General features: G+C 44.2%; 1 protein-coding gene across 2 annotated transcripts in view; it reads left to right on the forward strand.

The window, feature by feature from the left end:
- The window catches only part of CDK8 (cyclin dependent kinase 8), a 182,065-nt gene that overhangs the window by 145,749 nt on the left and 20,456 nt on the right, over nucleotides 1-15,860 (forward strand). For both annotated transcript variants that reach the window (XM_077484051.1, XM_077484050.1), the window contains exons 8-9: nucleotides 6,515-6,584; nucleotides 15,472-15,544. In XM_077484051.1, coding sequence (XP_077340177.1) covers nucleotides 6,515-6,584; nucleotides 15,472-15,544 — 143 coding nt within the window. The remainder of the gene's footprint in view (nucleotides 1-6,514; nucleotides 6,585-15,471; nucleotides 15,545-15,860) is intronic.

Below are 15,860 nucleotides of genomic sequence, written 5' to 3' on the forward strand. Positions count from 1 at the left end.
TGCAGGCCCTGGTTCTAAGGACCTGGGGCCACAACCAGGAGTGTTTAGACAATCTGCTTTCAGTTCCTCCTTGGGTCAAAAGATCCCTCTAGTGGTGGAGGAAGCAGATAAATCTGTTACAAGGGCGCTTGTGGATTATTGCAGTGTCCACAGTAATAACCACGGACGCAAGCGGCAGAGGTTGGGGGGCACACCTGGGATCTCAGTTGGCTCAGAGGACATTTAAGCAAAAGGAACTCAAGAGTTAATCCAACTGGAAAGAACTAAAGCAGTGGGACTGGCACTAAAAGCCTTCAGAGGGGACTTCCTGAGATAACATATCCAGGTGAGGTCGGACAACTCTTCGGTCATTGCTTTTATAAACAAGCAAGGTGGCACAAGAAGCGGGGTCCTGTTAAATCTAGCCTAAGAGATCCTCAGCTGGGTAGAAGCCAATGCTCTTTCCCTCTCAGCAGTGTTCCTAAGAGGGGAAGAGAATGTGGTGGCTGATGTCCTCAGCTTAACGAAGCTGAGAGGCGGACTGGTTACTCAGTCAGTAGGTTTTCTACCTCATAGTCAGAAAATTGGGCCTCCCAGAGGTGGATCTTTTTGCCTCAAGGAGACAAAGACCCCATATTTCTTCTCTCTTAGCAGATGGGAAAACACGCTAGGTGTAGATGCCCTGACACAAAACTGGCACTCCTATCGCAGGGCCCAGTTCTCTGTCCCCAGGTAGGCCGCTGGAACTTAGCGGCCTGGCTTCTGAAGAAGAGATACTAAAAAGCAAAGGCTTCTCGGAACTAGTAGCCACCCTCCTTAATAGTAAAAAGGAGGAGACATGCCAAATCTACCAAAAGGTTTGGGGGTGCTTCAGAGTATGGTGCCTTGAGAACTCTTAAGGTGCAGAGCCCTGTAGCAGTCCTGGAGTTTCTGCAGTGTGGGACTGATAAGAGGCTAGCCACCAGTACCCTTAGGAGCCAAGTTTCAGCACTTGGCGCATACCTAGAGAAATCCCTGTCCACCAACCCCTGGGTGGTCAGATTTTTCAGAGCCCTTTCAAGACAGAGATCAGTGCAGGGTCCTTCCTTCCCTAAGTGGGACCTTTCCCTGGTCCTGCAGGTTCTGGCTGAATCCCACTTCGAGCCCTTGGAAGATTGTGCTCTAAGGGACATAACTTATAAGGCTGTTTTTTTTTTTTTTTTTTATGGTGGCAGTGACCACTGCCACGAGGGTAAGTGAAATAGAGGCACTTTCAGTTAGACCCCCTTTTGTGTTGTTGTTCTGGATTGAGTCGTTTTTAAGACTGACCCGGCTTTTTTTTACCAAAGGTGGCTTCGAAATACCATAGAAGCCAGGAGGTAATTTTGCCAACTTTTTGCCCTAATCCCTCAAACGTACAGGAATTTAGGTTCCATAATTTGGACGTTGGGAGATGTATCCTACGATATTTGGAGCTGACAAGCAGTTTTAGGAAGTCAGACTCTATTTCATTTTGTGGAGTAAGAAAGGGACAGAAGGTGTCTAGATGCACCATTGCCAAATGGCTAAAGATAGCTATTAGCCAAGCCTACAAGCTGGCGGGTAGAGAGGCTCCCATGGAGATTAAAGCACACTCTACCAGAGCTATGGCAGCTTCTCAGGCGGAAAGAGCTGGAGCAACGTCAGAGCAGATTTGCAAGGCAGCTGTATGATCCAGTTTCACCACATTTGTGAAACACTACAGAGTGAATCTGGTGTATCTGCAAGTGAGCAGGCCTTTGGACGAAAGGTTTTGCAAGCCATTGTCCCTCCCTAAGTGGTAAGTGCTCGTTTATCCTCTCAATGTGGCTGTCCTGAAAGATGGGGAGGGAAAATTACGCTTATCGGTAACGTCTTTTCCAGTAGTCTTTCAGGACAGCCCTAGTTACCCACCCAAATTTTTTGGGGGGGTCTTGAAGACCTAAAACGTAGGCACAATAGTAATGTGATAGTATGTTAACGTGTTCTTGTGTCTCCCCAGCTAACTGGAGGAAATTTATGGGGGGCTGGTGCAGTATTTCCAAGGAAGAGGAGGAGCCAAGGTCTCTCAATGTGGCTGTACTGAAAGACTACTTGAAAAGAAGTTACCGGTAAGCGTAACTCTAATTTTTCAAGCCCTGTTGCTTCAGGGTGTGCTTGTTCCAGTGGGTACAGAATAGTCCATCCGCATGGTGGTCATGTCCCTTAATGGGGACTTTCGGGCTTCTGTCGACATCACGGATGCTTATTTTGCGCACTCCAAAATGTGACCAACACGTCCTCCATTTTACTGTGGGAAAAGAGCATTTTCAGCTTGCGGTGTTGCCTCGTGTACTCACAAAAGTGTTGGCCCCCAGTTCCAGCGCGGTTATGTGAACGGGGGAGTGCAGTCCTGGACTGCTTGGACAATCTTCTGTTAGCAGAGTCCTCGGCTACCCTGAGGGGCAATGTAGCTTGCTATTCACACCTCAGTTTTTCAGTTGGCTTCTATTACTACCTGAAGTCTGCTCTGGCTCCTTCCAGAAAATTGGATTATCTGGGCCTGACTCTGGTTTCGTCTCTGGCCAGAGTGTTTCTTCCTCTGGACAAACTCCAGAAGTGGAATGCCATGGTTTCAACTACGGTTGTCTCATAGCTGGGCCTCCCTGTGGTCCTGCAGGTGAGTGTCTGGGCCTGATGGTATCTACCTGTGAGGCGGTTCCATTTGCGCAGTTCCACACAAGCTCCTTTCAAGTGGGATCTTGGCATAAAGTGCCTGAGGTCTCTTGGCTGAGCCAGAAAACCAGGGGTCCCTGGTCTAGTGGCTTTGCTCTCTGGGATTTCGGCAGACCAGTGTTAATTTTGGCAGCAAATTTCGATTTAGTTTTTAGTCCCATTTTAGTCTTCTGCAATTGTTTGTCGTATTTAGTTGACTATGTTTCCAGTACATTTTAGTCGAAACTGTAATGCATTCGTTAATATTTCTCTACAATTTCCAAACTCTTTATATACTGCTTAAGTGAAAAATCTCACATGTTATTTAAGGTATTGAGGTATGAACATGCACTACAGACCAGTGTTAATTTTGAAGTCAAATTTCAATTTAGTCTTTTGACTAAAATGCCATTTTAGTCCTATTTTATTCTTTTGACTAAAATGCCGTTTTAGTCGTATTTTAGTCATCTCAATTGTTTTAGTCGTATTTTAGTAGACTAAAATAGTATTCATTTAGTCGACTAAGATATTTTAGTAGACAAAATGAATACTGCGGCAGACACATCCATTCTGTTGGACAGTGGTCACCACCAATGCCAGTCTGTCCGGGTGGGGAGGTGTCCTGGGACTGGGTTCTGCTCAGGGTCGTTGGATGCTGGAGGAATCCGGACTACTGGTCAATATCCTGGGACATCGAGCAATCAGACTATGGATCATGGAGGTCGACTTTGGGTATGGATCCAGTTTGACATAGACCACCGACGTAGCATTGTCCATCACCATAGCGGAATGAAGAGTGTGTTGGCAGCCCTGACAGTAGCCAGCATTCTCTGGTGGGCAGAATGCCTTGTTTCGGCCCTCTCCGCCATATGCATTCTAGGAGTGGAAAAATGGCAAAAAGGGCAGGCGGTTGCCTCAGTCGGCTAGTGTTGGTCCATCGGGGTGGATCCTTCACCAGGACATGTTTCATCAGATATGTCTCCGATGGAGCACTTCCGAGGTAGACCTGTCGAGATCCTGGCTTAAAGAAATGGTACTGAGGTTTCTAGCAAGGTCGCAGGCTCCTCTGGTGGACACTGCCGGTATAGTTGAACTACCTCCTCCTCTCAAGATTCTGCCGCAGCTTTTGCACGGGATCGAGGCCGAAGGGATTCCGGTCATTCTAGTGGGCCCGGATGGTCTGAGCGGAACTTGGCCTTGAGTACCATCAAGGGCCAGGTATCAGCCTTGGCGGTTTTCTTTGGCATCCCCTGGTGTGTACTCTTAATCAAGTCGTTTGACATCTGCTTCCACCAGTGCGGTCGCTTCTACTGCCATGGTATCTACTCTTGGTGCATTCGGTTCTACGGGAGCCTCCCTTTGAAAATATTTGGGAGGTTCTTCTGCTTGCTCTGTCCCAGAAGGTGCCTTTCTTATCCCCTCTGCTTGCAGAGTGTCGGAACTGTAGGCGTTACCATGTCATATGCCTATCCCTGGTGATCCACAAAGATGAAGTGGTTCTTCGCCCTTGTCCGTGGTTCCCTCCTCTGATTCCTTTTGATTAAGGACATAAAGGCCAGAAAGGGGGCTTTCTGCTGCTTCTGCAACATTTCTAGATGGCTCAGACAGGTGATGACTCTGGTCTATCAGGGATTAGGTTCTTCCTTTCCGTGTTACTGCACATTCTACTTGGCTGCTTCTTGGGCCTTCCATCAGGCGTTGAGCTTCGCTGGTTTGTAAGGCAGCCACTTGGTCGTCAGTGTACGCTTTTACAAAATTCTACAACATGGCTGTGCTGGCATCTGAGGATGCTTTTTTTTATTTTTTTTATTTTATTATTTTTTTGCCGCAAGGTGTTGCGGGCTGCTGCTTAGTGGGCCTATTCCCTTTTGAAGGGATATTGTTCAGGTTAGACTCCAGTTTCTTTGTGTTGAGCTCCTGTTACCTGGCTGGCTCTTGTGTTTAGCCTTGGGATTTTTCATTGTCCCACCCCTCATGTTTGACACTGCTGCTTTGGAATGTCCCTATGTTTCTGAATAATGGAGCGCTGTGTCTGTCAATGAACAAATGAGAAAATAGGATTTTTGACTTACCGTAAAAATCTGTTTCTCTGAGTTCATTGACAGACACGGCGGCACCCAGCAGTTTTTAATGCTTCTGACACTGCTTGTTACTAAACTGAAGGCCTATAGCAGAGAGGGGGGTATATAACACCTAGGACTGCCCATAGGCATAGCCAAGTCTTTCTGCCTGGTGTCCTACTCCTGCAGGGGGCGCTATAACCCTATGGTTCTTAATGGAGTGCTATGTCTGTCAAAGAACTCAGAGAAACTGATTTAACGGCAAGTCAAAAATCCTATTATTTCTGACAACATCTTGGCTCGCTTCACAGCTTCTGGCACAATGTAATCTGGAGTGATGAGACCAAAATAGCTTTATGGTCACAACCATGTTTGGAAAGTGGTCAACAAGGCCTGTAGTGACAAGAATACTACCCCCACTGTGAAGCATGGCAGTGACTTGATGTTTTGGGGAGGGTGTGAGCTCTTAAAGCATGGGGGGACCTTGTGAAAATCAATGGCAAGATGAATGCAGCAAAGCTGCACAATGGGACTCTCTTGGACTTTCTAGCACAACAATGACCCTAAACACAAAGGAAAGTTGTCCCTCCAGTGGTTACAGCAGAAAAATGTGAAGGTTCTGGAGTGGTCATCAGTCTCCTGACCTTAACATCATTGAGCCACTCTGGGGAGATCTCAAACATGTGGTTCATGCAATACGACCAAATACTTTGCATGACCTGGAGGCATTCTGCCAAGACGAATGGGCAGCTTTACCACCTGCACAAATTTTGTGTCTCATAGACCACTATTACAAAAGATTGCACACTGCCATTGATGCTAAAGGGGGCAATACACAGTATTGAGAACTAAGGTTATGCAGACTGTTGAACAGGGGTAATTTTATTTGTTGCCATTTTTGTTTTAGGATTGTGCCGTTCTATTGTGACCTACAGTTGAATATAAATCCAATAAGCAATAAAAAAAGTTTTGCCTGCTCACTCATGTTTAAAAATGGTACATACTGTATATTTCAAATTCTCCAAGGGGATGCAAACTTTTTAGCACAACCGGATATACTCTGTCCAAAGAAGACAGGTCTGTTAGACTGAAATTAAGGACCTCACTATGCAGAGGTTCTTTGGCACAGCAGTATGGTTTTGCAATATTTTTAGTCATCCCTCCACCACTCTGCAGCACTCTTTTATTCTAAGCTTCCTTGTCCTTCGTAGCAAAGCCACATTCTTCACTGCACCTCTGGCTGACATCACTTGATGACCAATTCCACTGAAAATTAATGTTTTAGTTTTAAGTTGTTGCAGGCAGGATTAATCACATGATGGCTTCTATATCTTGAGTTGAATCCAGTGGTGAGCTAACAATACTTAAATACCTAGTTCACCCCGCTGTGTGATGGTCTTTTAAAAAGCCAAATGATGGGGTTGAGCTCCCTCCCTCTAATGGATTTTCCATAATTCAGAAAAGAGTCCTCCTAGTTGTTTGAAAGTGGCACCTTCATTTTGTCCTCATAGGACGTGGTGGCATAGACTACACTTCTACTCCTGTTTAATAAGCTTCAAAATCAATGGTTTTATGTAGCTGCAAATAAATTGTTTTGTGCTGACAAAACACTTGTTTTTGCCCAGGCGAATCCTCTTTGGGATGTTTACAGTGCACTGTAAGGGGGAAAAGGGCAGGATTGCTGGTGTGGGTAATGAGAACAGTTTGTCCTATACATAGGTTAATCAATCTGTTTGATAAATGAGGGCCCAATGTATCTGAATTTTCTCTCTTCCTTTGTTTAGAAAAAGATTGGGAGGACATCAAAAAGATGCCTGAACACTCTACATTAATGAAGGATTTCCGCAGAAACACGTAAGTGATCTAATGAGTCTACCCATTAGATGTCTGAAAATGTTTGTACAGAAGATATACTGAACATACTACCTTGGCTTGGGTATCTGTGGAGCTGTTAGCCCTGGAATATTAGAACTTTGTACCCTTCCTAGCATACCATGTTATCCAAATAAAATCTATATTGTGAGCTGCACAAAGTAAAAATGTATTAATTTATTGTGTTATGATAGCGGGGGGGGAATGGGCAATTTGAGTAAAAGAATAGTCTAAAGAGATGGCTTTTACCCAACTTCATTGATGTAAATGCATTTGTCCTGTGCCAGAGGATGCCTTCAACCACCAGTGACTGTTAAACAAATTCAAGAGTGGTCAGGATAAATGCCTTTCATAATTTTACCTCTTTTCTAATGAGGTCTTTGCTCACCACGGGCATCTCTTAATGTGTATGCACACACACAAAAAGCCCTAAGAACTGTTATAGAGGTGTTCTGGCAAATACTGTAGCTGCTGACTTTTAATATTAGGACACTTACCTGTCCAGGGTTTCTGCGATTTTGGATCGGCTGTGGGGTGCTGCTGCCGCTGCCATTCCTAGTGAGGTTACCTTACTGTGCATGTGTGAAACAGTCTGCGCTTTCTAATTATCTAATCTATCATTTGGCAGACTGGCGAGCAGCATATAAAATATTTTTCCCAAGTGTTTTGTATCCTCCCTTCCATACCACATATTATTTTCTGTAGTTGTCACTTGAGCATTCATTGCTGTTACTGCATAAATGTTATGATGGAGAAATTTTCATTAGCCAGGCGATAACGTTTTACATTAGGGATAAATGTGCATACATCTTTTTAAAGTGTTTGTTACCCTAACCAAAAAAAAAAAAGATCCTGTTCCCTTAAAGCAGTGGTTCTCAACTCCTGTCCTCAGGACCCACTGACAGGCCAGATTTTAAGTATTACCTTGGGAGATGCAGACTAGAATATTGCAATTACTGAGCAGCAAATGATATTGCCTGTGATGTTTTTCAGTTATCTCGCAAACCTGGCCTGTTAGTGGGTCCTGAGAACAGGAGTTGAGAACCAATGCCTTAAAGCATGTTGTACAGCACAGTGTTTGTACTGTGTAATTTCCCCCCTGTATAATCTAAAAAACCTGGCTGATCCTGCCTGGCTATGCCCTCCTCTAAACTGACCATAGTTTATCATGGCTGTTGAGCCCTGACACCATGGTCAGTTTACCTACCTCCATCATCCACAGTTCTCCCCCCTCTCCTCTCCGCCTGTCAGCTGTCTACTACCCAGCTCTCCCCCCCTGCTATCATAACACAATAAACTTGCAACAATCCCCTCTGCTATATTAAAAAATATCCCCAGTGGACATTGTTGCAAGGTTATTGCATGGTTTAACAACCATTTTAACAAAGTTATCAGAATAAAATTTATTTAAATCATACACAGCTAACGTCCTATCCAGTAATCTCTATATGTAATGGCTATGAATTATTTTCTTTCCTAAAGCTCATCTCAAAGTAGAACTATGGGCAATTTTTATTTTTCAATTCTCGATAGAGCAAGGGAAGGTTATAACCCCTATCAGATTTTTTATTTTTTTCCCTGCCATCTGTGTTCCATTGCGAAAATTTACCTTCACTTCCTGTCCCATAGCCAAACAGGAAGTGGGGGGAAAGCCCTGCAAATTGAGGGAATTCCTTGGAGACCTCCAGGTCACGAGAACTAGTATCCCCACTCGAAGATCCCCTCTATTACCTTTCTGGGGACAGCCCAAAATTGGGTGTTTATTTTATTTTCCCTTTCAATATTGATGGTAAACAGAACCAATGAGAGGTTGAACCAACTTAACAGGGGCACAGACGGCAATAAAAACGTGACAGGGATTCTAATCCCTCTCCGCTCTATACAAAACTAAAAAAAAAAGGTTTGCCTTTAGTTATACTTTCCTTTTTGTTTTTTAATTATTACTGCGAGGCCCCTGCCAAGATCTTGTCTTTACATTTGAAGGGATTGTTAAAATATAAAAAAACACAATTATATTCACCTAGGCAGATGCAGCATTGATCCCCAGTCATCTCTGCAGTGAGAACCCCTCGCTTCAAGCAGAGAGCTGGGACTGTCAGTAAGTGGCTTTTTTTTTTCCTCCTCCAGCACTCACTGGAGCACTGAGCCGTGGAAAGGGAAGGAGGGTCTAGCTCTCAGGGTCTCAGTGAATCACTAAGAAGCAGAGTCGGGTGCCGGTTTAGGCATCTGAGTGAATCCCTGTCATATAGTTGGGATATTTTACGAGACTGAACTGGCTAAGTGACGTCAGCTGACAGCAGGCTTTAGCGCACTGTTTGGCTGAAAACGGGTCACGGAGTGCAGAACAAACTGCACTCTTGTGATCCATCGGCGTAGTAGGCCAAAAAAGCTTTGGCCATACTTCCCCTTTAAATATGTTCCTCTGTTTAATACTTGCCTATCCACGTTACTTATCAGCTTAGTGATAAATGATTCTACTGCTGCCATCCCAGTTTTTGCTTGGATGATGCCCAGCGTCATCCAGCCTCTGAGATGTCTGAGTAAACATTTTATTCAAATGGGATACGGGGGGGGTGTACAGTTTTTAATGTATCAATCCCTGCAGGAGACCAGGTTGATTTTAGGTTTCATTCTCATAAAAAAATTCACATGTGATGGTGTACGTTTTTAGCAATCTTGCACAAGTTGGGGAAAAAATGAAAACTTGCTTTTTATAGCCATGTAGCGTGCGTATATTTCTTTATCGTATATCACAGGACACAGTCAGATATTATAATAGCTACTTGGGTTATACACTGCCTATAGGTGAATGGACATTGGTAGATCAAACAGGAAGTCCTCCCCTATGTAATCCCTCCTACACAGGAAGCACTTCAGTTTTTTGCTAGTGTTTGTAAGGTGGCGGTCACTGATGGGTTACATGTGCTCTTGGAGCATACTTGGAGGTCTAGACGGTTCTACTTGGAATCGTAAACTTCATTTGGATCCATTCGATAGGGCTGTCAGCCAAAATGGATGGTACCCAAGCCTCATTGGAAGGAGAGAAGATTCCTCAAGGTTTTGTCTGTAACGCAGCCTTATGGCACTGGACCCTGTGTAATGGAGCCCTGTGCAGTGAGTGTTCTGACCAAGGTGCTTAGCTGCAGGGTGCTATCCAGGTCGAGGGGAGGGGACCCAGTCCCTGAAGGTCTTTTATGACAAAGCTTGCCGTGATGGGTGAAGATTGGACTCCTGTTATGTTCAGGGTCCTGCAGCAGGACTGGTAAATCTGCATTTGTTTGCAGTTTCTCTTTATAAAATGATCTGTCTGGTGTTCTCTCAGTAGCCCCTAGGGGCAGTGTGCTGTTTGAAACATGCTCTATGTACTTCTTAGGAGTATGGGCTGCCCTTTTTCCTCCAGCCACTAGAGGGCGCAGGGGCCTATTTCTATACAGGCAGTAAGTGGAGGGGTGGCCATATTGGCCATGTGTTTGGCAGATTCAGCTGGGCCTCTTGAGACATGACATAGCCCATGGATACTAGTGAAGTGTGAGTACTTAGACCCCTTTCACACCACCCCGCCCATAGCATGGGCGGTAAAATGCCGCTATTTTTAGCGGTGTGTTACAGCCGGATTTGCATCGCATTTCGGGCGCTAGCGGGGTGCTTTTACCCCCGCTAGTGGCCGAGAAAGGGTTAAAACCGCCAGCAATACTCCGCAATAGCGTCGTTTTGCCGGCGGTATTACATCGCTGCCCTACTGATTTCATTGGGGAGCAGTGGTGGAGGAGCGGTAAACACACCGCTCCTTCACCGCTCCAAAGAAGCTGCTGGCAGGACTTTTCCCTGACGTGCTGCCAGCGCACCGCTGTAGTGTGAAATCCCTCGGGCTTTCACACTACAAACAATGGTGAAGCTTTTTTAGGGTGGATTGCAGGCGCTGTTCTAACGCTATAGCGCTTGCAAAACACCCTGGTGTGAAAGGGGTCTTACTATGGGAGAACAGTGTGGCCAGACAAGCCATGACTATATACTGCATACTTACTGCTTATTCTGGAGGGCCTGTACAACTGTAAGTCGATATACACCGCTAGAAGTGCACTTTAATTAGTGGTGTGTCTCCAGAATAATGTGCATTTGACACAAAACTAGTTTGGGGCCTGGTGCAGTTGAACAGGTGCATACTTGCAAAATGGGCTAAAAGCTTACGTTTGCTAAAAGCTTACGTTTGCTAAAAGCTTACGTTTGCTAAAAGCTTACGTTTGCTAAAAGCTTACGTTTGCTAAAAGCTTACGTTTGCTAAAAGCTTACGTTTGCTAAAAGCTTACGTTTGCTAAAAGCTTACGTTTGCTAAAAGCTTACGTTTGCTAAAAGCTTACGTTTGCTAAAAGCTTACGTTTGCTAAAAGCTTACGTTTGCTAAAAACACAAGGATGTCTGCATGAAGCCCCATACACACTATCAGTTTTTCTGCTGAGTTTTTCCCTGAGCTTTACCAAAACCATATAATATGAGGTCAAACCTTAGGAGTTTCAATTTGTATGCAATCAGGCATGCCCTTGCACTACATGGTTTTGGTAAACCCGAAAGAAAAACTCAGCAGAAAAACAGTGTGTATGGGGCTTAAGGCGCATAGACTCTCGTGTCGCATAGACTCAACTCATGTCCGTGTAAGGCATATGACACATGTCGCGTAGACTCGTGTTTGTGTAAGGCGCATAGACGCATGTCAACATGAGACACATTTTTCATATATATACATGGACCTGTGATGTATAGAGAGATGATTACACATAAATGCATGTTTTGCATAAACACATGCTTGCATTAGTACATTTGCATAAATGTTGATCAAACACATTAATGCTTACTAGCATAAACACCTTTGCATGAGCACAAGAAAACAAATGTTGGGGCTTAAATTAAATAGTGGCCATGGCTTAAAGAGCCTGGCTCAAAGGGGGTGTGGTTCAAGTCTGAGATGAATGAGGAATGAAGAAAAGAAAGAGAGAGAAGGAAAGAGAGGGCTGGAGGGACAACATGCCCAGATCCTACACTACAATAGCATACACAATATGTATTCCAGAAAGTTTAATGATCAACAGATAGATACTCCAAACACCTAGTGTTAGTGCTTCAATCATCATGGCACCATGGTTGTTATGGTGTCAGGATGATTAAAGCAAATTTTCTATTACATTGTAATATAAGATGAAATGGTTGTGTGTGTCACTTGCAACGTTGCCTGCCACCAGATGCCATCGGGTGCCCCCGGCAGGGTCCCTCCTTGCATCGGGTGCCCCCCGGCAGCCTCGCCTGTGCAGAGATAGAGACGAGCCGTCCAGATCAGCAGAGTGTTAGATGGTCCGCTGTAAGAGCTTTCTTTTGAATTTCCTGTGTTCGCGGGGCTCACGTCACATAGCCCCACCACTTGGCCCAGCGCCTTTGATGACTTCTCATGTCCCGCATTGGACCGGTTTTCTTTCTATCAAAGGTGCCGGGCCAAGAGGTGGGGCTATGTGACGCGAGCCCTGAGAACACGGGAAATTCAAATGAAAGCTCCTGCAGCGGGCAATCTTGCTCTCTGCTCATACAAACAGCTTGCCTCTTCCTCGCTTCACTTCCCCTGGCTGGGGGACTGTGCGGGCGGGGCTGCAGTATGCATTCCTCATCCTCCCCGTGGCCCCACACAGCTGCAGGCCCCATAGCGCCTGTGTGGGTCGCTATGGCGGTAGTTCGGTCACTGAAGACCGCTATTTGGTCTTTGGATTATACATCTACAGGATTTTTACCAGGTGTATGTCATTAACGTGGGGGAACCTGCCTTTGGCCTCAGCGTATTACAACTAGCAGAATAGGTCCTTCTCTGGTGGCAGTTTCTATGATGGTGTCTCCCTCCCCTCAAGGATATTGCTTTGATATGATTTATTTAGGTGACGGTCGTAATTACCTGTAAAATCCTTTTCTTTGAGTACATCACAGGACACGGGTCCCTCCCCTCTTTTGGGAATGTATTGCTTGCTACAAAACTGAAGTGCTTCCTGTGTAGGAGGGGTTATATGGGGGAGGGCTATCTGATCTACCAGTGTCCATTCACCTATAGGTGGAGTATAACCCAAGTAGTTATTGTAATAACCGTCTGTGTCCTGTGATGTACGTAAAGAAAAGGATTTTACAGGTAAGTATGGCGAACCGCACATATACTGTGGTAGGGCGGCTGCACGAAACTATGTACCTGTACGTAATTTGCTTCTTTTGGGACTGGGGCGCGCGCCAGTGGCGATCCACTGCAATCACAGCGGGTCCAGTGTACACTTTCTGCCGAAAACCCGGTAATCGTTCGTAGAGAGGCAGAACAGTGGTCTGCCTATGTAAACAAGGAGATCGCCGTTCTGTCAGTGTGGAAGAGGGAGGTCTTGTGTTCCTGCTAAGCAGGAATATGTATCTCTCACTTTCTCCAGTAAAACCATCCCCCACACAGTTGGCAAACACTCCTTAGGCACACATTTATACCTTCGATTGCCCCTAATGTTAACCTCTTCCCTGCCAGTGACTGTGGGGTTTTTTTTTTTCAATCACTGATCACTGTATTGGTGTCAGTGGTCCCCAAAAAAGTGTCACTTAGTGTCAGATTTGTCCACCGCTATGTCGCAGTCCTGCTAAAAATCACTGATTGCCACCATTACTAGTAAAAAATATAAGTTAAAAAAAGTCCATAAATATATCCCAAACTTTGTAGACTATATAACTTTTGCGCTAACCAATCAATCTACGCTTATTGGAATTTTTTTTTTTTTTTTTTACCAAAAACATTTAGCAGTATACATATTGCCCTAAATTGATGAAGACATTTAGATTTTTTTTTATATATATGTTTTATAGCGGGAAGTAGGCAGAGGTGATCAAATCCCACCAATAGAAATGTTTGGGTACAGTGTCGCACGACTGCGCAATTGTCAAAGTAACGCAGTTCCGTATCGCAAAAAATTACCTGGTTAGGGAGTGGTTAATGGTTACATGGTCAGAGTCCAGAAAAAAACAAAACCTAGAAAATCCTCAGAATGTGAAAATTAAATGTTTTGAAACCGATTACAGCAAGCATGCATGTTATTGGCCAACCAATGGTTTTGTCATGAATTTCATGTCATGGAGGGCCCTGACAGTTGTAAGGTTAAGGCCTCTACCGCTCTGAATAATGAAAGCCACAATGAGAGCATGTAAGGACCATAGGTCCCTTTCTTTTTCAGTTGCTGGTTAAAGCATCGCAGTGCTATATCACAAAAAATGGTCAGGAGGGGGTGAAACCTTTTTAGAGCTGAGATCTGAGATGGTTAATAGTCCCAAAAGACTTTGTTTTGCACCGCCATATATTTTTACAACGGTTTTTGAACATTGTCACTTTTGTGCCTTAAAGTGATACTAAAGTCAGTTTTTTTCATGTAAAAATAACAAGCCTATCATACTTACCTGTTCTGTGCAGTGGTTTTGCACAGAGCAGCCCAATTTCCTCTTTTCTGGTCTCTCGCTGGCACTCCTGGCCCCTCCCTCCTGCCCCCACAGTAAACAGCTTGCTATGGGGTCAGCCGAGCCATGGCTGTGTGTCCATTCAGACACTAAGCTGCGGTTTTGCCCCACCCCCTCTCTCTCCCTATTGACTCACTGACTTTGGCAACGGGGGGAGCCAATGACGCTGCGCTGCTGTCTTAGCCAACGAGGAGGGAGATTCCTGGGCAGCCGAAACTCTCCTGCAACATCTCTGGATCGAGATGGGTTCAGGTAAGTATTAGGGGGGCTGAAGGGAGGCTGCTGCACAGGTTTTTTTTGTTTTTGTTTTTCCATAAAATTTTTATTAAGTAGAATACAGATACAGCTCAATAAAACAGTACGATGTGTACAAACAAAGAGCATAATGTTACATCCGTCTGAATGTAGTCGTCATATTACCTTACACATATAATAAGCTTGAATTCCAAGGAGTGAACACATATCTGGCGCCGACCATTTAGTTAATGAAAAACAATCAACAGTATCATGCCATAGAAGAAAAAGCAAGCAAGTAAGGACTAGTTAATAATTATCACAACCTTGAGGAGGATGACCTATGGGACAATTTGGTGTCAATTTATTGGATAGGGTTATCTGCACGTGTGGGATAGTCGGTCGCTCCCTTCTCGACCTCTGCACCCCGACTGGGAACTTGCTGCTGCACAGGTTTTTGATCTTAATGCATCAAGAACAAAAACCTTCTGACTTTACAACCACTTTAATTTCCCTTTTCTCACATAGTGCTCTAGTGGTTTCATTGGTGCTTTTGTGTGACTATTTTGCTAATATAATGGCTGCGTTTTTAAGGTGGTTTAGACACAATCCCACTGAGCAAAAGTAAGCAGTGACAACTTTCATCTGCACCACTATTGGTGCATATGCACAGTGAACCTTGGTTATACATGACATGAATACTGGTGCATGCCTCAGGGGTCATGCGGAGCGTTTTTTGGCTGCACACTCTTTGCTCGGTGTCTTTGGAAGAGCACTGGAGCCACTCATCACAAATGCATATTCTCTCTGTAAATCAAAATAAACTGCATCACATGAATAAGTGGGTATTGGCATGTGTTGTAGTAGTGTGTTTTTTTTTTATTTATTTATTTTTTGGTTTTATTTTTCTTAAATTTAAGCTGGGAGCAAGCAGCTACGTTTTTTTAAAATGCGATTTTTCTTAAGGTGTGGTGGAACAGGGAAGATTAAAAGCAATTTTCCACATTTCCACATTTTTACATTTTGCTGCAGATGTAAAATGCACCCAGTGTATTCGGTGAGAATGAGACCCAAAAATCACATGTATAAGATATTGTAACCTGTGTGTGTAAAGTCCTTACACTTTTTTATAGGTATACCAACTGCAGCCTTATTAAATACATGGAAAAGCATAAAGTAAAACCAGACAGCAAAACATTCCACTTGGTAAGTTTTTTTTTTTCTCTTGTTCTGATTTTTATAGCATAACTTTAAGGTCATTTGGGGTCAGGTTAGTTTCTTGCTAAAGGGACCACAACTGTTTATGTCAGAATTGCTTTGTTGGGAAAAAAAAGTGGAAGCCAAAATAAGTCTATTGGTGACACATGCCACAATAAAAACTTCTTTCCCGCTATCCTAAACTTAAAGAATAAATTCAGCTTTTAAGGCAGAATTGCACTTTTCATAAAATTTGTAATTTAATTTTCTGCCCAAGCCATCCCAATGACTCATCTATAGAAGTGTTCATTTTTCATCTGTCTAT

This window comes from Lithobates pipiens, unplaced genomic scaffold (genome assembly GCF_037356315.1).
Source record: "Lithobates pipiens isolate NorthernLeopardFrog02 unplaced genomic scaffold, aLitPip1_a1.2 Scaffold_16, whole genome shotgun sequence".
NCBI lineage: Eukaryota > Metazoa > Chordata > Amphibia > Anura > Ranidae > Lithobates > Lithobates pipiens.